The 21733-nt window shown below is 37.0% G+C and overlaps 2 protein-coding genes across 2 annotated transcripts in view; one reads left to right on the top strand and one right to left on the bottom strand.

Annotated features, from left to right (window-relative positions):
* The window catches only part of dram1 (DNA-damage regulated autophagy modulator 1), a 60270-nt gene extending 51721 nt beyond the window's left edge, over window positions 1-8549 (bottom strand). Inside the window, exons 1-2 of the mRNA XM_055190451.2 lie at window positions 8245-8549; window positions 6970-7037 (exon numbers count right to left, since the gene is read on the bottom strand). Coding sequence (XP_055046426.1) covers window positions 6970-7037; window positions 8245-8378 — 202 coding nt within the window. The 5' untranslated portion in view covers window positions 8379-8549. The remainder of the gene's footprint in view (window positions 1-6969; window positions 7038-8244) is intronic.
* Window positions 8550-9261: 712 nt separating this feature from the next.
* The window catches only part of gnptab (N-acetylglucosamine-1-phosphate transferase subunits alpha and beta), a 36867-nt gene continuing 24395 nt past the window's right edge, over window positions 9262-21733 (top strand). Inside the window, exons 1-7 of the mRNA XM_055190450.2 lie at window positions 9262-9565; window positions 9770-9855; window positions 10359-10478; window positions 12460-12510; window positions 12846-13042; window positions 15468-15532; window positions 18951-19085. Coding sequence (XP_055046425.2) covers window positions 9434-9565; window positions 9770-9855; window positions 10359-10478; window positions 12460-12510; window positions 12846-13042; window positions 15468-15532; window positions 18951-19085 — 786 coding nt within the window. The 5' untranslated portion in view covers window positions 9262-9433. The remainder of the gene's footprint in view (window positions 9566-9769; window positions 9856-10358; window positions 10479-12459; window positions 12511-12845; window positions 13043-15467; window positions 15533-18950; window positions 19086-21733) is intronic.

Genomic DNA, 21733 nt, shown 5'->3' with positions numbered 1-21733 from the left:
ATTGCGCCACCTACTGGTTTTGACATAGAATATGGTATTTTTGCCTAAAACTACTGCAACAACACATCTAAAACCATGAGTCTTCATGGATTATTCCTTTCAAGGATTGAACTATAATCACTGGTGAATGTCCATTTACTCTCTAGCAACCAATGAGAATACCTTATTAACCATTTTTGCAAAAGCTTTTTCTCTGCATCAGAACATCAGAGAGACATGGCGATGGTCTCTTTTCACTCATTTAAGTTGTTGTAACATGTTGTGACACGTTTTGTCACTGCAAACACCACTCACATGTTTTTCAGTGATCTAATGTTCCATGATTGTCAATAACAGAAGGACGATTGCAGTAGACAAGAACATAGATTATTTTTGTTGATTACTTTTGCGTTTTTTCATCTGAAATCATTAGGTTTACATAGGTTCTTTAGTCTGCTTATCCAAACTCAACTTTACTTCATTCTGTGCCCTTTTTGGCTTGACCCCGGTAATTGCTGCTTGCAGCTATATTTGTTATTCTTGTTCCTCGTTCTTCCACCCAAAAGTCAATGGCAGCCCATAGAACCGTACATAGGAAAGTTATGAAATTTGGCACACATGTAGAGGACAGTCTCAGAAGTTACTATAGCAACATTGGTGTGTCTGACTCAAACCCTCTAGCGCCACCAACAGTCCAAAAATCCACTTATGTTCATGCTCATAACTTCTGACCCGTGAGTCCTAGAAACTAAATTCTTGTTTCCTCTGAATCCTTTGCTCATGATGATTCAATTGCACATGTTGATGTCATTTGTGTCATGCACATCTTTCCGCCATTTTGAATTTTCCGTAAAACCTACTTTTTCGAACTCCTCCTAGACCGTTTGTCCGATTTGCATGTCCTTTGGTATGTAGCATCTAGAGGCACCCCAGACAAAAAGTTATCAAAAGCTTTTTGATAGACCAATGCGTTCTCGTACAAATTGCCAACATATATGGCGGCGAGCACGCCAAAACGGACGTGAGGCCGTATCTTCGCAAAACTTTATTGTATCGACACGAAACTTGGTATATGTCATTACAGTCATGACCTGAGGGTGCCTGCAACGTTTCGTCACAGCGCCACCTAGTGGTCACGAGATTCGAAAAATGCCTATTTTCGCCAATAACTACTTCAAACTTGAGTCTAAAATCATGAAGTTGGTCTTGTTAGATTCCTTGAGGCATGCCGAGTCAAACGATACCAAACGGTTTTCGGTCGGCCATTTTGGGTGTCGGCCATTTTGAATTTTCTCATTAAGTTCAGTATTTCACAAACAGAATGGCGTATCGCTACGAAATTTGGCATGGTTCATCAGTGACATGTTCTGAGGGCACCTATAAATCTTTAGGACGGCGCCACCTAGTGGTCAGGATATGTAAATAAATTGTTTAAAATCTTTATATCATTTGATTAAATTGCCACTATGACATAAGACTTCACTCTATTGATTCCTTGGCTCATGCTGAGTCCGACTGTACCAAATATGTCTGAGTCAAACCTACTTCCTGTCGGCCATTTTGAATTATATTGAACACCTACTTTTTCGAACTCCTCCTAGAGCGCTCGTGTGATTGGCTAGATTTTTGGTATGCATCATCTAGAGACACTCTAGACAAAAAGTTATCAAAAGCTTTTCGGTAGACCTATTTGTTGTCTTATAACGCATCAAAGAATGTGAGGGCGAGCACGCCAAAATGTGTTTGAGCCTGTATCTTCGCAAAACTTTTGCGTATTAATATGAGACTTGGTATATGTCATAACAGTGATGACCTGAGGGTGCATGCACCATTTCGTCACACTGCCCCCTACTGGTCACGAGATATAAAAAATGTCTATTTTTGCTTATAACTACTGCAAACTTGAATGTAAAATTATGATAGTGGTCTTGTTAGATTTCGTGAGGCATGCCGAGTCAAACGATACCAAATGGTTTTTGGTCGGCCATTTTGTGTGTCGGCCATTTTGAATTTTTCTTTAAGTTCAAGTATTTCAGAAACGCAATTACGTATTGTTATGAAACTTGGTATGGTTCATCAGCAACATGTTCTGGGAGGACTTGTAAACTTTCCGGTGCCCCCTAGTGGTCAAGAGATTTGAAGCTATATCTCTGCATCTCTTTATCGTATTTACACCAAATTTGGTGGGTGTCATCACAATCAAGACCTGAGTCACAATTTATTTTTTGGTCAGTGCCCCCTAGTGGTCAAGTTATTTAAGGCTATATCTCTGCATCTCTTTATTGTATTTACACCAAATTTGGTGGGTGTCATCACAATCAAGACCTGAGTCACAATTTATTTTTTGGTCAGTGCCCCCTAGTGGTCAAGTCATTTAAGGCTATATCTCTGCATCTCTTTATTGTATTTACACCAAATTTGGTGGGTGTCATCACAATCAAGACCTGAGTCACAATTTATTATTTGGTCAGTGCCCCCTAGTGGTCAAGTCATTTAAGGCTATATCTCCGTATCGCTTTATTGTATTTACACCATATTTGGTGGGTGTCATCACAATCAAGACCCGAGTCACAATTTATTGTTTGGTCAGTGCCCCCTAGTGGTCAAGTCATTTAAGGCTATATCTCCGTATCGCTTTATTGTATTTACACTAAATTTGGTATGTGTCATCACAGTCATGACCTGAGGCACCATCTATTGTTTCGGCAAAGCGCCACCTAGTGGTCTCAAGATACAAAAAATTGCTATTTTTTCATAAAACTAATGCAAACTTAGATCTTAAATTATGACAGTCATCACGTATGAATCGATTTTGGCCATGTTTGGCTTGACCCCGGTATCGCTGCTTGCAGCTATATTTATTATTATTATTATTATTATTATTAGGGGTCAAGCCACGAAGTGGCGTAGACACCTATTGTATCTGTTAGTTTTCTTATTATTATTCTTCTTCCTTCTTCCTCCATTGAAGTCAATGGCAGCCCATAGAACCGTACGTAGGAAAGTTATGAAATTTGGCACACATGTAGAGGACAGTCTCAGAAGTTACTATAGCAACATTGGTGTGTCTAACTCAAACCCTCTAGCGCCACCAACAGTCCAAAAATCCACTTATGTTCATGCTCATAACTTCTGACCCGTGAGTCCTAGAAACTAAATTCTTGTTTCCTCTGAATCCTTTGCTCATGATGATTCAATTGCACACATTGATGTCATTTGTGTCATGCACATCTTTCCGCCATTTTGAATTTTCCGTAAAACCTACTTTTTCGAACTCCTCCTAGAGCGTTTGTCCGATTTGCATGTCCTTTGGTATGTAGCATCTAGAGACACCCCAGACCAAAAGTTATCAAAAGCTTTTTGATAGACCAATGCGTTCTCGTATACAGTGACAACATATAAGGCGGCGAGCACGCCAAAACGGACGTGAGGCCGTATCTTCGCAAAACTTATATGTATCGACACGAAACTTGGTATATGTCATTACAGTCATGACCTGAGGGTGCCTGCAACGTTTCGTCACAGCGCCACCTAGTGGTCACAAGATTCGAAAAATGCCTATTTTCGCTTATAACTACTTCAAACTTGAGTCTAAAATCATGAAGGTAGTCTTGTTAGATTCCTTGAGGCATGCCGAGTCAAACGATAACAAACGGTTTTCGGGCGGCCATTTTGGGTGTCGGCCATTTTGAATTTTCTCATTAAGTTCAGTATTTCACAAACAGAATGGCGTATCGCTACGAAATTTGGTGTGGTTCATCAGTGACATGTTCTGAGCGCACCTATAAATCTTTAGGACGGCGCCACCTAGTGGTCAGGATATGTAAATAAATTGTTTAAAATCTTTATGGCATTTGATTTAATTGCCACACTGACATAAGACTTCACTCTATTGATTCCTTGGCTCATGCTGAGTCCGACTGTACCAAATATGTCAGAGTCAAACCTACTTCCTGTCGGCCATTTTGAATTATATTGAACACCTACTTTTTCGAACTCCTCCTAGAGCGCTTGTTTGATTGGCTTGAATTTTGGTAGGCATCATCTAGAGACACTCCAGACAAAAAGTTATCAAAAGCTTTTCGGTAGACCTATCCGTTGTCGTATAACGCATCAAAGAAAGTGAGGGCGAGCACGCCAAAATGTGTTTGATCCTGTATCTTTGCAAAACTTTTGTGTATTGATATGAGACTTGGTATATGTCATAACAGTGATGACCTGAAGGTGCATACACCATTTTGTCACACTGCCCCCTACTGGTCACGAGATATAAAAAATGTCTATTTTTGCTTATAACTGCTGCAAACTTGAATGTAAAATTATGAGAGTGGTCTTGTTAGATTTTGTGAGGCATGCCGAGTCAAACGATACCAAATGGTTTTTGGTTGGCCATTTTGTGTGTCGGCCATTTTGAATTTTTTCTTTAAGTTCAGGTATTTCAGAAACGCAATTGCGTATTGTTATGAAACTTGGTATGGTTCATCAGCAACATGTTCTGAGAGGATTTGTAAACTTTTCGGCGCCCCCTAGAGGTCAAGAGATTTGAAGCTATATCTCTGCATCTCTTTATCGTATTTACACCAAATTTGGTGGGTGTCATCACAATCATGACCTGAGTCCCCATCTATTGTTTTGGTCAGTGCCCCCTAGTGGTCAAGTCATTTAAGGCTATATCTCCGTATCGCTTTATGATATGTAGACTAAATTTGGTATAAGTCATCAGGGTCATGTTCTGAGGCACCATCTATTGTTTCGGCACAGCGCCACCTAGTGGTCTCAAGATATGAAAAAATTGCTATTTTTTCATAAAAGTAATGCAAACTTAGATCTGGAATCATGACAGTCATCACGTATGAATCATTTTTTGCCATGTTTGGCTTGACCCCGGTATCGCTGCTTGCAGCTATATTTATTGTTATTCTTGTTCCTCGTTCTTCCACCCAAAAGTCAATGGCAGCCCATAGAACCGTACATAGGAAAGTTATGAAATTTGGCACACATGTAGAGGACAGTCACAGAAGTTACTATAGCAACATTGGTGTGTCTGACTCAAACCCTCTAGCGCCACCAACAGTCCAAAAATCCACTTATGTTCATGCTCACAACTTGTGACCCGTGAGTCCTAGAAAATAAATTCTTGTTTCCTCTGAATCCTTGGCTCATGATGATTCAGTTGCACATGTTGATGTCATTTGTGTCATGCACATCTTTCCGCCATTTTGAATTTTCCGTAAAACCTACTTTTTCGAACTCCTCCTAGACCGTCCGTCCGTTTTGCATGTCCTTTGGTATGTAGCATATAGAGACACCCCAGACAAAAAGTTATCAAAAGCTTTTTGATAGACCAATGCGTTCTCGTATAAATTCACAACATATATGGCGGCGAGCCCGCCAAAACGGACGTGTGGCCGTATCTTCGCAAAACTTTATTGTATCGACACGAAACTTGGTATATGTCATTACAGTCATGACCTGAGGGTGCCTGCAACGTTTCGTCACAGCGCCACCTAGTGGTCACGAGATTCGAAAAATGCTTATTTTCGCTTATAACTACTTCAAACTTGAGTCTAAAATCATGAAGGTGGTCTTGTAAGATTCCTTGAGGCATGCCGAGTCAAACGATACCAAACGGTTTTCGGTCGGCCATTTTGGGTGTCGGCCATTTTGAATTTTCTCATTAAGTTCAGTATTTCACAAACAGAATGGCGTATCGCTACGAAATTTGGCATGGTTCATCAGTGACATGTTCTGAGCTCACCTATAAATCTTTAGGACAGCGCCACCTAGTGGTCAGGATATGTAAATAAATTGTTTAAAATCTTTATATCATTTGATTAAATTGCCACTATGACATAAGACTTCACTCTATTGATTCCTTGGCTCATGCTGAGTCCAACTGTACCAAATATATCTGAGTCAAACCTACTTCCTGTCGGCCATTTTGAATTATATTGAACACCTACTTTTTCGAACTCCTCCTGGAGCGCTCGTCTGATTGGCTTGATTTTTGGTATGCATCTTCTAGAGACACTCTAGACAAAAAGTTATCAAAAGCTTTTCGGTAGACCTATCCGTTGTCGTATAACGCATCAAAGAATGCGAGGGCGAGCACGCCAAAATGTGTTTGAGCCTGTATCTTCACAAAACTTTTGCGTATTAATATGAGACTTGGTATATGTCATAACAGTGATGACCTGAGGGTGCATGCACCATTTCGTCACACTGCCCCCTACTGGTCATGAGATATTAAACATTTCTAATTTTGCTTATAACTACTGCAAACTTGAATGTAAAATTATGAGACTGGTCTTGTTAGATTTCGTGAGGCATGCCGAGTCAAACGATACCAAATGGTTTTTGGTCGGCCATTTTGTGTGTCGGCCATTTTGAATTTTTTCTTTAAGTTCAAGTATTTCAGAAACGCAATTGCGTATTGTTATGAAACTTGGTATGGTTCATCAGCAACATGTTCCGGGAGGACTTGTAAACTTTTCGGCGCCCCCTAGTGGTCAAGAGATTTGAAGCTATATCTCTGCATCTCTTTATCGCATTTACACCAAATTTGGTGGGTGTCATCACAATCATGACCTGAGTCACCATCTATTGTTTTGGTCAGTGCCCCCTAGTGGTCAAGTCATTTTAGGCTATATCTCCGTATCGCTTTATCGTATTTACACTAAATTTGGTATGTGTCATCACAGTCATGGCCTGAGGCACCATCTCTTGTTTCGGCACAGTGCCTCCTAGTGGTCACAAGATACAAAAAGTTGCTATTTTTTCCTAAAACTAATGCAAACTTAGATCTTAAATCATGACAGTCATCACGTATGAATTATTTTTGCCATGTTTGGCTTGACCCCGGTATCGCTGCTTGCAGCTATATTTGTTCTTGTTAGCTAATGCATTAACTAATGTTAACAATTTATACAACCTCATTGTAAAATGTGACCAAATACATATTCAATATTCATATTTACTAGATTTCCTTACCTGAGAAGGCAGTGATTGTAGACATAAACCCAAACACACAGCTCTCAGGTGGAGTGGCACCTGTATCACTAAAAGAAACATAAAGACTAATATTTTGAGAAAATCATTTATTTATACGTAACATATCAATTAACAAACATTTTACTTGAAGAAATTTGTGTCAAAAAGCTAGTATATTGACAGCAGTGTGGCGAAAGCACAAACAGTTTTGCAATGTTTTATACTTTAAATTAATTTACAATAATAGCTGGCGTGCTTATTAAGATAATAAAGGTCAAATCTGGTATAGCTATGTTTTTTGTTTGATTTTTTTTTAGATAAAGAGTTTTCTGGGGGGTGCTGGGAGGTCCCCCCCCAAAAAAAATCTACACTTACAACCCGCCCCAATATTTATGTATAATCAAAATCATTTATGAATTATCAAAAAATATGAACAGTTGTCACTCCACCCCCCCCTCCCAAAAAAAAAAAACATATTCATAGCCTATATGATTCATAATGTGTGCACAGTTGTCTACGCCCTTCTTTGAACACTATACATGGCTGATATTATTTATATTGCATAGTATTCTTATATTGTTTACATAGCAAGAACCATATCTTCTATTATAAGGATGGAAATTAATACTATTAATTATTATAAAGTGGAAATTACTTAAAACATTTATTTTTAATAGCATTTTTATTATTTTCTTTTTCTTAAAAAAATACAATTAATAAACATTTTTGTTCTCAAAATGTTTACTATACCAGTTTTATATACAGAAACTATAACGTTTAGCCTCTCGTACCTTGATGCTTATTTATCAAAGCTCTTATGAAGAATTAAATAGGATCTTTTGTTTAGAAGTCTTTGTAGTATAAAGTCTTTGTTATGTCACCGACTATCTCCCAACAGATCTGCTTATCAAAAAGGTGAGACATAAATCTAAAGTGGTTTTACGTTTATATTTATTTCAGGTCAACTAAAGGATGTTTATCTTCAGTCGCCTCAGCTGAATACTAACCAGATTTTGAACAAGTGCCAACACGTAACGTTAGTGGAAAACGAAACTAAACTCGCTTTCTCCACAAACTTACTTTTTCACTTTTTTACAACAAACTGCTTTACAAATACAATATTTATAAAAAAATAAAATCCATCTAGATAGCTATGTTACAACTTTAAGCGCTTCCTGGTGTAACTGTTATTGGTTTGGCAATTCATTCTGATCCAGATGTGTAAATCCAATCGAGCACAATAACAGTTATCTGATTAAAAATCAAATCACATACCTTATATAAGGAAGGATAACATCAACATCTTGTTGAAACAGTGCGATGATATAAGAAACGATGAACGTGCTCGATGACCAGATGACCAGAAAAGTAGGTAAAAAACACATGCCTTCCATAAACCAAACCATCATGCCCGAGGGGTAAAAGTAATTCGTGCATCACCATTCACGACAACAAAAGAAAAGTTAATCTCATTGATCGCACACTATTAAAGATGATGCCGATAGCGACTGCACTAAAGAGCTTGAATGACACAATAACCTAGCGTTTATAACGATATTGTCACGTGTTTACAGTGAAATATGTTTCTCTTCCTCATTGTTTTACTCACAGATCAATGAGACCCGAGCAGTTTTCTTTCTTTCTGTTGTGTTTCAGCTTTTGTAGGCAAATGAACAAGTAACTTTAATCGCTAATGTGTGCCTTTTGTAAATGCATCGAATGTAGAAAAACGACACCAAACAAACATTTAAATACGTTTATTGTAATATTTATTATTATTATGGTATACTTGTATTCATTTTAACTTATTTTAATTTGGTGTTTAAACACTTTTAATACCCAAAATGACTGCCATTGCTTTAATTAACAATGTATTATATAAATATCATCGCTTTTCCCATGATTCACTTTTCTTAACCAATTTTACAATAATTTTTAACCAGTTCACAACGTAATTTTTAGTTGATTTATAAGTTCATTTCCCATCAGACAAGCTGTTATTCAAAATACATTTATCCTAATTTGAAAAGTGTAACTTTATTATTTAACGCTTGCCAATATAACAAGCATTCATTTAGAAAAATTAGATAATTAGGATTGACTCATTAAAATGATAGATAAAAGAAATGCAAATAATCTTAAAATAGTTTAATATTTCAAATTAAAATTGAATATAAAAACTGATTTAATATTTAAAAAATACATAAATATGTGAATCAAATATTACAAAATCTGTCCTCCGCGCCACCAGAGGGCAACAGCGAGTCTGTCATGTAAAAACATCTCGAGCGTTAAAACGCGCAACATCTCCAATCAGGAACTACGACGTCTGAGCGCTTATCGTGCAGTCATGTGACAGTTTCTTCAGTGGAGCGTGTCCTCTAAAAAATCTATTTTTAATTCACCGCGAAAAACGTGTGTTGAATGTTTACGGAGGAGGATATGCCGCTGGCCTGGGAGAGTCATGGTGATCATTAATTCAATCCTGAAACTGGTGCAGCGTCAAACATACACCTGTCTATCTCACCGCTATGGTCTGTACCTGTGTTTTGGAGGGCTCGTCCTCATGATTGTGTCTGCATTTCAGTTTGGAGAGGTATTTATCCGTCAAAACTTTACTGGCTAGAGCCGATTCATGTTATGCTTGCATCATCTTATCTGTGCTTAAAGCTGACTTTGTGTCACATGGTGGTTTGGAATCAAGCCTGCATGTCAATATTTATAGTTTGTATTGGGTTTGATATGTTGGTGCATTGATTCATTTTAAGGTTAATTGACTTGCTCTCTTGTGTGTTTACAGGTTGTAGTAGAATGGAGTAGAGATCAGTACCATGTTTTGTTTGATTCCTACAGAGATAATGTTGCAGGAAAGTCCTTTCAGACCAGGTGAGCAACATATTATGTAAACTGGCATTATTATAAAGCACTTGAATTTATAACACTCTGTTAGTGATATTCCAACACCAATAACTAAATGGCAGGCTGGTCGATATATATCATTATATATATATTTTTTAATGCAATCTCCCTTATAATAATTAACTTACAAAAATGTGTATTATCCATTCACAGCAATGACAATGCCACACCCTAGACAGAATGTGACCCCACCTTTGAAATCCAGGCTAAAGTCTCATGATCTAATAATAAGATTAGGAGTGCCAAAGTTTGATTCATTCATTGATTTCAATCTTTGACATGATTCTTTCAATATTGAGGATATCAAGGTTATTTTCCACAGGATTTTTTTGCTTTACGTAGGATGATTTGATGTAGAAACCAATAAATAAAAAAAAACTACTTCACTGGCAGGGTTACATGTACACTGGTGTCAAAATATGTCAAAAATATGTATATGGTTGATTATTCATCTGCTTGTAATATTTCAGGCTTTGCCTACCAATGCCCATTGATGTGGTGTACACCTGGGTAAATGGCACAGACACAGACCTACTAAAGGATCTCCATGCTGTGAGAAAGCAGTTGGAAGACAAACAGAAAGCCCTGAGGTACATCATCACCTACTAAACAAACACATGCTTAGTAAACTTTACATGCATGCAAACATGATTAGCATATTATTACCACGTACACACTTCAAAGTTTCAGTAGTGACAACTGCATTTAAATGTTGGAATGAATTCCCTTAATCAGACAATAAGAAGACATTTCAACTTCCTGTTCGTTTCAGTTCGTTTTCCTGACCGACAGCCGCCGCTTGTTAACCGTTAAATGATGCGATTTTAATATTTAATTGAGTAAAAATACAGTTGATGATTGTCTGTGATGCAGTAAAAGCAATACAAACATTTTATTTAATTTGATTGTGCAAACAGCAGCAACAGATCAACAACAGAACCAGGATTCATACATTATCAAATTTCACACAACAATACATTATCAAAGAGCACGCGAGAGGATTAATATTCAAAGAGGGCGGATTGTCTCTTTTTCATCTACCACAGAAAGCAGGACACGTTTCATAAAGTTTCGCTTTTGCGTCTTGTGTCTCTGTTTGTGCAAAAAGAAAGATGTTTATGGTCAGGGTCCAGGACAGAGGTGAAGGTCTGTCTGGACTATAGACTGAAAAAAAATATGGACGTAGTGTCAGTGATGTCACTTATAGGTAGGAAAACCGAAAATGCGTATAGAGGCAGGACGTGGGTGGACCTAAGGTGACTGGTTGCTAAAACTACGCCTGCCTAGCTCGACGGTAGTGACAGCAGTGGGAGTTCACCCATCACTCAACTGGCCACGCCCCTTATCAGCGCTGCGCCATTCTAAAAACCTCAAACACATTGCTTTCTATGAGTATGCGCACACCGGCGCTGACAGGTGGTGCCTGTTCACATCCCAGCTACAACTCAGGAAGTTGCTCAACTCCCTGTCGCGCCACTCACATTGTTTAACATCATATTTGTCCCAAATCATTAAGGATTAACATTGGCTGATAACGTATATTTTGCATTTTGAAGTAGACGCTATCTGACGAAGCTTGCGCTATTTAATGTGCACTTCCGGTTTACGATACCTTAGAGTTGTCCTAGATGCGACTTGACGCGGCGCGACGTTGAGCTGCGCTGCCGGTGTGCAACCCCCTTAAGGCTTAATATAATTTAAACAGAGTTACATAAAAATTCACCCCTCACATTTGTCATGAAGGGCAAAATTAGCTATACAGAACAAAAATACTTTTTATACCAGGCTGTAAAAACATTATTTTCTGCTGTAAAGTTGGGCATTTTAACATGGAGGTCTAAGGGAATTGAAACATGTTTTTTTTACTTTTAATGGATAATATTAATTGGTCATAAAATCTTAACCGGTCAATATGAACATCCCTATTTTAAACATGCTAGCAAAGCTGTATAATAAGAAATTAGTTACAATTAGGTACAGTGAAGTGAATTGTTACATAAAGGTTCGACATTAGTTGCTACATTAAGCATCATGACTTGTTTTGTTATTTTATGTTTCTTCATAAACTAATGTTAATTTATCAAAGCTTGAAGTGTGAAAACGTAATAAATGTAGAATATTAACCAATGATGATGATTAAACGTTTTAAAGAGGGCAAGACTTTTGTAAGATGTCAGATAAATCTTTGGTGTTCCCAAAGTACATATGTGAAGTTTTAGCTTCAAATATCATACAGATAATTCATTATATCAAGTTAAAATTGCCACTTTGTAGGTGTGTGCAAAAACGTGCCTGTACTAATATCTCTGTACTAAATGGCACTGCCATGTTTGGAAAGTGCAGATTAAGGGGCGGTATTATCCCCTTCTGACATCACAAGGGAGCAAAATTTCAATTACCTATTTTTTCACATGCTTGCAGATAATAGTTTACCAAAATAAAGTTACTGGGTTGATCTTTTTCACATTTTCTAGGTTGATGGAAGCACTTGGGACCCAATTATAGCACTTAAACATGAAAAAAGTCAGATTTTCATGGTATGTCCCCTTTAATAATGTTTTTCTCTTTTAGGGAACGTCTAGGAAAGAATGCCTCTGAAACTACTGAAGCTCCCAAAGGAAGGTGAGAGTTTTTGTATCTTGTCCTGTCATAGGTTTGATTCCCAGCAAACACCCAAACTGTTAAATTTTACATAGAATTTGGACAAAAGCATCTGCCACATGTATAAATGGTTTAATTCTCAATATATTCATATGTCTGCAGTAAGCAGATGAGAGCTTGTGTGGTTAAAACATTTCCTGTTTCTCATTGAAAAAAGGCTTTTATCACAGCCACAGTGTTTTATGCCACCAGCTGATTTCCTGTGTTAAGAACACTGCTGCAGATCTGATCGTCTGCTCTTTTGGTTGTTAAATAGATATATCTGATATTGATCAACTCTTTATTTTGTGTGATAGGCCAGAATGTCTGTTGTCTCACTGCATCTTGGCTCCAGTGCTGGTGTTGGAGCCGGTCCTCCCGCCTAACATCACATTAAAAGAGCTGCCCGTGCTTTCAGCTGCCTTCACATCTGTAAAGCAACTCTTACAGGTGGCCAAACCCCTCCAGCCCTCAACAAGTGTGTCTGTCCTTTTCTTCCACTCGGACGGCGAAGGTACAACCATAACCTACACATTTACACACACATATAAGAACCTGAACCACAAAACTTAATTAGCGTAGGGATATTTGTAGCAATAGCCAAAAATATATAGTATTGGTCAAAATTATACATTTTTCTTTTGTGTGAAAAATCTTTAGGATTTTATGTAAAGGTCATGTTTCATGAATATATTTTGTGCATTTACTACTTTTATTTTGTGGGTGATACAGTGCTAAGGACTTTAAGACTAAGGCAATTTTCTAAATATTTAAAAAATGTTGCACCCTCATATTCCAGATTTTCAAATAGTTGTATCTCTGCCACATATTGTCCTATCCTAACAAATCATACATCAATGGAAAGCTTATTTATTCATTAAAAAATAAACATTATGTTTTGTGTTTTCTGTGAACTTTTTTTAAACCTTAAGTAGAACGTAGTACAACACATTACAGTAATACTGTATTACTGAAGGATTATCATATTTATGTACCATGGTATGCATAGGGTAGTCCAGGGAACTTCAAATATTATGGTATCACCAAAACATACATGGAAATACCTTTTTGTTGTTATCATGCTCATTTCTGATTGGTCAATGTGCTACAGTTTGGTATTCTTCAGTAGTCTGTAGTAGGGGTGGCACGGTTTACAAAACCCTCGGTTCGGTTCGTATCACGGTTCTATGGTCACGGTTCTCGGTTCAGTACGGTTCTTGTTGTTATTTTTTTAACACTCCAGAAATGTATTATCTTATTAATGTATTAATTATCCATAATTTAGGATACAGTATTAAAAAAAGTTATATCATGTAATCATGCACAAACTGAATTTAACTTTAAGCACATTATTGGGAACATCCCTGAGGAAAGCCAGGTGAGATTTTGACACAGCGAGAGGGAAGACATTGATGATTTCAACATGCTTTTCATTTATTTGGCAAAAAAGAGAATGTTTATTGCCATCTACATGAACTTTGTGTGCATTTTTAGCACACAAAGATAACTTGCATTTATCAAAATGCCAACTTCAGTGTAGCTTTAAGATTTATCACTGAGAGGCTGCTTAAATACTGCAGAGAGAATATGTGAACGAGAGAGAAACATAACGTTTACACCTGTAATATTTAAATCTGTCTCTTTTGTTCACTTTTGACCATTTCTGTCCTGATTACTTTAAGGGGCAGTTTATGAAATAAGATCGCGCAACTTTCACACGCTAGCAAAATGAAACTACGCGGAAATCAGCCGCTTTCGTTTTATCAACGAAAGGCTAAAAATAGCGCTGAATACGAAAAGACGTAAACAGTGTTCATTACCTCAGATTAGATAAATGGTCGGAGAGAAGGCTGTCGCGTGTGGCTGTATCCATTGTTTTATTTCCGCTGTCATCATAGGTAACATGAAATAAAAAAAATTTCCACACACCAAACTTATACGACGCTGGTGCATCCTAGAACTGCGGGCAGACTTCTTTTTCTCTCCCTCTTCTCTTGCCATTTCTACACGTAACATGACCGGCAGCACTCACTCTCCACACCAGTCACCTCTTCTTTCGCGCTATTCGCGAAAGGGGAACACGCTATCTGAGGTCACATACAGGGCACGATGCTACATACATTTCGCATGCCATGAACCGTTGAACCGTACGACACACACGCGCTCCGAACCGAGACAAGCGAACCGAACGGTTCGGATTTTTTTCATGAACCGTGCCACCCCTAGTCTGTAGTTTCTGGGCAGCCTTCCTGGCACTTATGCTACGCGTTACCTGCTCTAGATTACTCGCGGGATTTAACTTCATGTCATGCAAATTTTTCGCTCAATTTGAATATAAAGCAAAGACGCGTTTGAGGCAAATAGCGCATGTTTTTTCGCGGCAAATGCGCCGCCCATATCGCGTCATTCGCATTGCCCTACACAAGGACGCGTCTGATCGCGTCTTTGCTTTGACTTTGTGTGTAAACTCGCGCAAATCGTTGAACTCGCGTCTGGTGTGAACCCACAGTTAGACTGCTGTTCAAAAGTTTAGGGTCACATAACTGAAATGTTTCTCATGATCTTTAAAGACCTTTTGATCTGAGGGCGTATGCTTAAATGCATAATGTAAAAGTATAATTGTGCCCAGATAATGATTTAATTCATTACAAAACTGGAGTGGGTGAATAAAGAACAAAAAGCAGCTAGTAAGAGTCTAGCAGAGGTGGAAACTTCTTTAAAACTGTTAAAAAAAAGATATTGTACATTGTAAAAAATAAAGTTACATATTTGTGCTAAAATTGAGTTTATTATTAAATTTTTTACATAGCTTTTTTGAGTCAACAAATAATTTTACAGTGCATGCATGACACGTAACACTTTGCCAAAACATTTATTTGTCCATGTTCAAAGATAAAATCCAGCGACATAATTTTAGACTTTTATCTTTCCTGTTTTAGCTGAAAAGGCTTACACAGATGGTTTGAAGGACAACCTGGTATACTCCATCAGCAGAGCTTATCTGGTGAGAAATCAAAGTTTATTAAAGCTGTGTTTAATGCTGCAATCCTTTTCAACTTGCTGCTGGTAAATAGTGAATGTTTAACCCATTGAATGAATTACATTTGTATTTTAATATGTGGACATCACTTTTTTTTGTTGTTTGCACCATTATACTTAATTCTTTCAGGGTTCCTACGGGTCCTTGAAATTCTTAAAGTTTGTGAATCTGGGGGAAAAATCAAGGCCCTGGGAAGTTTTTGAAAATATACATACATAGATACAGGTCATTGAAAGTGCTTGAATCCCTGTGTAGTGTAGGATAATATAATCAAAATTCTAGACTGTTTAAGCACACGTGCTAAACTGTTTGCTTTAAATGCTTATTATATCTTCTGTATGCAAATGTTGATTCATACCAAAATGCTTTTTTGCATAGTTGTGTTTGACACATGAAAACATCTCGGGTTACGCATGTAACTCTTGTTCCTTTATAAGTGAACGAGACGTTGCGTCTCCCTTGCCATACTTCCTGTGTCCCTGTAACGCCGTCTTTGGTAATATTTCAGATAGCGATATACTTCCTGGCTCCCACATCACCCTGTTTTTGTCGTTAAGCCTCACTATTGGTTTAATATATATATATATATATATATATATATATATATATATATATATATATATATATATATATATATATATATATATATATATATATATATATATATATATATATATATATATATATATATATATATATATATATATATATATATATATATATACACATTCAGATGCACTTAACCCTGGAGGCGTCCCCAAAGTGTCACCGCAGTGACGCCGCGCAAGTTCCCTCAAAAGGGAACTGTAACAATGTATCTTAAAAAGTAACACGATGTAACCTTGTACTCACTTGTAATGTGTCCCCACATTTAGTCCTTGAATTTGAGGGTATTGACCTGGAAAGTCCATGAAAGGTCCTTGAATTTGAAGTTAACTAAAGTGTGGGAACCCTGTTCTGTGTAACTGGAACTTTTTGTAAACAAACGAGGACATTTACACTCCTTCATTTTCAAGAAAAATATTTGGTTATTCGATTTAATGGTTCTTCCTTATCCCAAAATAGCTGGAAAAAATCTGAATAAGACAAACCAAAAATTGGGTTTTGGGAGCTCAAGGGGCGGTTTCAGAGACAAGGCTTATCCTAATCCCAGATTAAAATGCAAATTTAAAATGGTTTAATTTAAAAACACCTTGACATATCTTATCACATATCAGTGCAATTATTTTGTGTCAAGATGCACACCTGTTTTTTTTTTTTGTTGTTTTTTTTTGTATGGTTTGTTTGTAAAATATCCTAATATAGACCGTTTTAGCAGTAACAACATAAACAAGTGGCTGCACATAGCTTCCGGTAAACTCCGCTAAGAATAAATAACAACAAAGTTCTTTAAACGTAGTTTATTTATAGAACAAGCAAAAAAAACAACACATAGATTACCTAGGAAACCAAAACATTTGTTATTTTCGACGAGGCATTTGTTCAAGAGATCAGTTTAGCAACTAGTCAGACCATTAAAAAAACGAAACCGGAAGTAAGGTTAGGATCCAGACGTGTATCACGTGCTTCCAATGAAACCGTCTATAACTAAGGCATAGTCCTGGATTAATTTAAACCCTTTCCGGAAAATCGCCCCTATATGATCTTACTGTACCACTTTAAAACCTATAATTTGCATTTCTATTTAGTTTCTTATATCCTCTTTCTAAGCATTTGAAAGCAGGATGCTATGTGATAATCTGTTTTTGTTTTATTAAACTGGAAGTTCACACATCTGACTTTTGGGAATAGAACAAAAAACAAAACCTTATGCTCTTTTTACTGAAAATAGGCAAAGTCATGCCCACACAGGGGAAGTGTTTTTTGTGGTATCTCTTAAAAAGCGTAGTCTAGCAATCACGAGGAACTGTTTCACAATACTTTTTAATAAATCAGTAGGTCACCTAATATGGCAAATATGTAATATTAGTCTTAGGCCTCTTCAAAATGTGCATGTGAAGTTTTAGGTCCTATATAGATTATTTATTATACCATGTTGAGGATATTTTTTGTGTATGTCTCTTTAAATGCTGCTTCCCTCCGTATTTACTGTTATCTATACTGAAAACATTCACAATTTTTAATAAAACATTCGCCTTACTTTATTGTTCGTAATAAACGTGCAATAATTAATTATTTAAAGAAGATTTCAAATAGAAATTATCACCCAACTATGGTCTTTGGATGGATGTGGGCGGGGCTTGTGCAAAGTGATGTCAATTAGTTTGGAAACGCCAACAGCTTGTCCCATGAGACTGTTGAGGTTTTATGGGGATTTTTAAAAAGAGGGGGCAGATTTTTATCATTACATGGTGGTTGTGTACACACAAAGGTGACACACCATTTTATATGTATAACATATAAAAGTGAATTTCTTATGTTAGGTGACCTTTAAATTAGCGCTGGGCAAAGATTAATCGAATACAAAATAAAAGTGTTTTTTTGCATAATAATATATGTTTGTGTATTGTGTGTAATTATTATCTATATTTAACCACACACACATACATATATTCATTTAAAAAAGAAAGATATATATATATATATAATATACACGTGTGTGTGTGTGTGTGTGTGTGTGTGTGTGTGTGTGTGTGTGTGTGTGTGTGTGTGTGTGTGTGTGTGTGTGTGTGTGTGTGTGTGTGTGTGTGTGTGTAAATATATATATACACACACACGTGTAATATATATATATATATATATATATATATATATATATATATATATATATATATATATCTTTTTTTAAATGAATATATGTATGTGTGTGTGGTTAAATATAGATAATAATTACACACAATACACAAACATATATTATGAAAAAAAACTTTTATTTTGTATTCGATTAATCTTTGCCCAGCGCTAATTTAAAGGTCACCTAACATTAGAAATTCACTTTTATATGTTATACATGTGTAATATTTTAGTGTATTTTAGATGAACCATAAGTCGCAAATGCATAAATGTAAATTATTGGGGACATATAACTAATGCAGTGACATTTAGACATTTAACTTTAAATAGCAAACAAAGTTGTTGAAACAAACTTCTCTTTTCTGAGTCATGTTTTTTTTTTTTTTTGCAATTGCATGTAACCATCATGTCACAAGGTCATTTTTGTGAATATATGATGCAAGTTCCCCTCAAGCATAAGAATATCCAATTTATCTTTAGTTTGAACTAAAGTTTGTCACCTGATTTTCTATTTTATTGTCAATTGCAAAAGCATTTGTACATTTCATCCACTTCCAAACAATTTTGTGGCCACTTTGTATGTGATTTTTCTTTAGAAGAAAGCAAATCATTGTGACAGTACTAAACATGTGTTATGTTTTTTATACAGACAACAGATAAGGATGCTCCGGGTCTCGTCCGCATAAACACGCTGGCCTACTTGAGCGGATTCCCGGCATCGTTGAAGGAAACCAAGCAACTCGAAGCCAAACTACCAGCTGCAGTAAGCAGTAAAATTAAGCAGGTAAAACCTCACAAATTTAAAGCGATTTGTTTAAAATGTCCACGAGGTGGCGCACTTGATTGTATAAAGACACTGCTGCTTAGGGTTAATATAGAGACATTATTACCATCCACACCCATGACAACATTACGAAATATGCAGACTGAGCTTTTAACTCAGACACTGTAATCCTCTGTCATCTGTTAATTTATAAAGTAAGCAGTGCTTTATGGATCAGCGTTTATCTTATTTGTTAGGACAATGTGTGGTCTTGGTCCTCTTGTCTGCGGTCATGTGATAAGAGGGTATTACATTGACACTTGAGCACTGTTGAGGGGGGACTCGGGGTGTAATCGCACAACAACTGTTTTAAATGGCCTGGCGCCAGCCTGCACTTGGAAAGACAGTAGTTAACTTGACCTTTCACATTATCCACATCTCCTGGATCTCTGTATATCTCTCTGGCTTTGTTTCTTTCATGTAGATTTTGTAACTGCATTCTTCCTCTTTATTTACTAAAATTCTCTACATTTAAATATCTCGCCTTCATAGTCTTAAAGGTTTGTCTACGCTGTTGAAATATGTTTTTGTCACCCGCTTGTTTAGTTTCTCACCATACTTCACAAGGTGAGGCCTTTGACAGGGTTTTCTTCAATGATTGTATTTTGTGTGTTTACGAGAGAGAGATTGTATGTATAGTGTGTGTTAGCCTGTTGACAACGTTGGTTATGGCTCATCCTTGACCTTGACTGTCAAATGCGCAGACTGTTAGACAATAAATAAAGTCAGTGAAGTGTGTGTAGGGTGTTGAGGTTACTTGGTTCAGGCACCACTTGTTCCCCGAATTGAGTTGAATTTGATAAAAAAAAAAATTAAGGACATTAGGAAGATATCCTTATAAAATTCAAAATACTTTTTGCATTTTTTTCTATATATTTTCATACAAAATAATATTTTGGGGGTTGGGTTTTATTCAGTGACTGCTCATTCGAGGGGCACAAATTCAAAATATGTGTTTGTTGCGTCATGTGAACCATATGCATCACGTGTTTTGTCAAAATAAGTGCCTGCTGAACATGCGTGAAAACCGTTTATGATAAAAGAGACGCTCACGTTCACAAAATACACGCAAGACACTCCCTTAACATTAAACTCTGATTACGCATGAGATTATGCGAGTATCTGGCAAACGCAAGCGTCTCTTTTATCATAAACCCTTTAGACGCGTCTGCAGCAGGCACTTATTTTGACAAGGCACACGATGCACATAGGATCACTCGACGCACCGAACACATCATATTTGGAAATTACGAACCACACATATGACGAGCTACATACATGTTGTGACGAATTTTGCATCGAGCGCGCTCGATAAAAGAAGTCACTGGCTGCCACTGCTTTTGTTTATGGTAAGATTATAATAACTACATAAAAAAACAATGTTAAAGGGATAGTTAAAGGAATAGTCTACTCATTTTCAATATTAAAATATGTTATTACCTTAACTAAGAATTGTTGATACATCCCTCTATCATCTGTGTGCGTGCACATAAGCGCTGGAGCGCGCTGCGACGCTTCGATAGCATTTAGCTTAGCCCCATTCATTCAATCATACCATTTAGAGATAAAGTTAGAAGTGACCAAACACATCAACGTTTTTCCTATTTAAGACGAGTAGTTATACGAGCAAGTTTGGTGGTACAAAATAAAACGTAGCGCCTTTCTAAGTGGATTTAAAAGAGGAACTATATTTTATGGCTTAATAGCACTTTTGGGAGTACTTCGACTCGCCTGAAAAGTCCGCTCCCCTTCTCCCTCTCATAATGGGAGAGGGAGGGTGTTACTGCGCCGAGTCAAAGTACTCCCAAAAGTGCTATTACGCCATACAATATAGTTCCTCTTTTAAATCCGCTTAGAAAAGCGCTACGTTTTATTTTGTACCACCAAACTTGCTCGTATAACTACTCGTCTTAAATAGGAAAAATGTTGATGTGTTTGGTCACTTCTAACTTTATCTCTAAAAGGTACCATTGAATGAATGGGGCTAAGCTAAATGCTATCGAAGCGTCGCAGCGCGCTCCAACGCTTACGTGCACGCACACAGATGATAGAGGTATGTATCAACAATTCTTAGTTAAGGTAATAACATGTTTTAATATTGAAAATGAGTAGACTATTCCTTTAAGGGTGTGTCTTGCGTGTATTTTGTGAACGTGAGTGTCTCTTTTATCATAAACTGGTTTGACGCGTGTGCAGCAGGCACTTATTTAGACAAAACACGTGATGCACATGGTTCACATGGCGCAACAAACATATATATTATTTTGAAAACACAAGCAACACATGACACTCCGAATGCTTATTTTAAATTTGTGCCCCTCGGATGAGCAGTCACGAGCCGCCACTGCATGTGACCTTTTTCAATGTCAAACAAACAGTCCACACACTTTTCTATATTTCTTTGTTAGTAACAGGCAGGTGGTATTCATGCTTGCACTTTTGGCCCCTTCAAGTATATTGCAATGACAACCGTGATCTGCCTGAATAGAAAGGGTTTAGCCGGATGGTCATGGCTGTGTTGGCATTCTTGTAATTGCCCTTTCTGTGTAAATGCTGTTGATGGATTGTTAAAGCTCTCTGTAGTCACAATTTGGCATTTGGGAACTGTA

The sequence above is a fragment of the Misgurnus anguillicaudatus genome, chromosome 1, assembly GCF_027580225.2.
Source record: "Misgurnus anguillicaudatus chromosome 1, ASM2758022v2, whole genome shotgun sequence".
Taxonomy (NCBI): Eukaryota; Metazoa; Chordata; class Actinopteri; order Cypriniformes; family Cobitidae; genus Misgurnus; species Misgurnus anguillicaudatus.
This window is presented reverse-complemented; position numbering and strand designations above follow the sequence as displayed.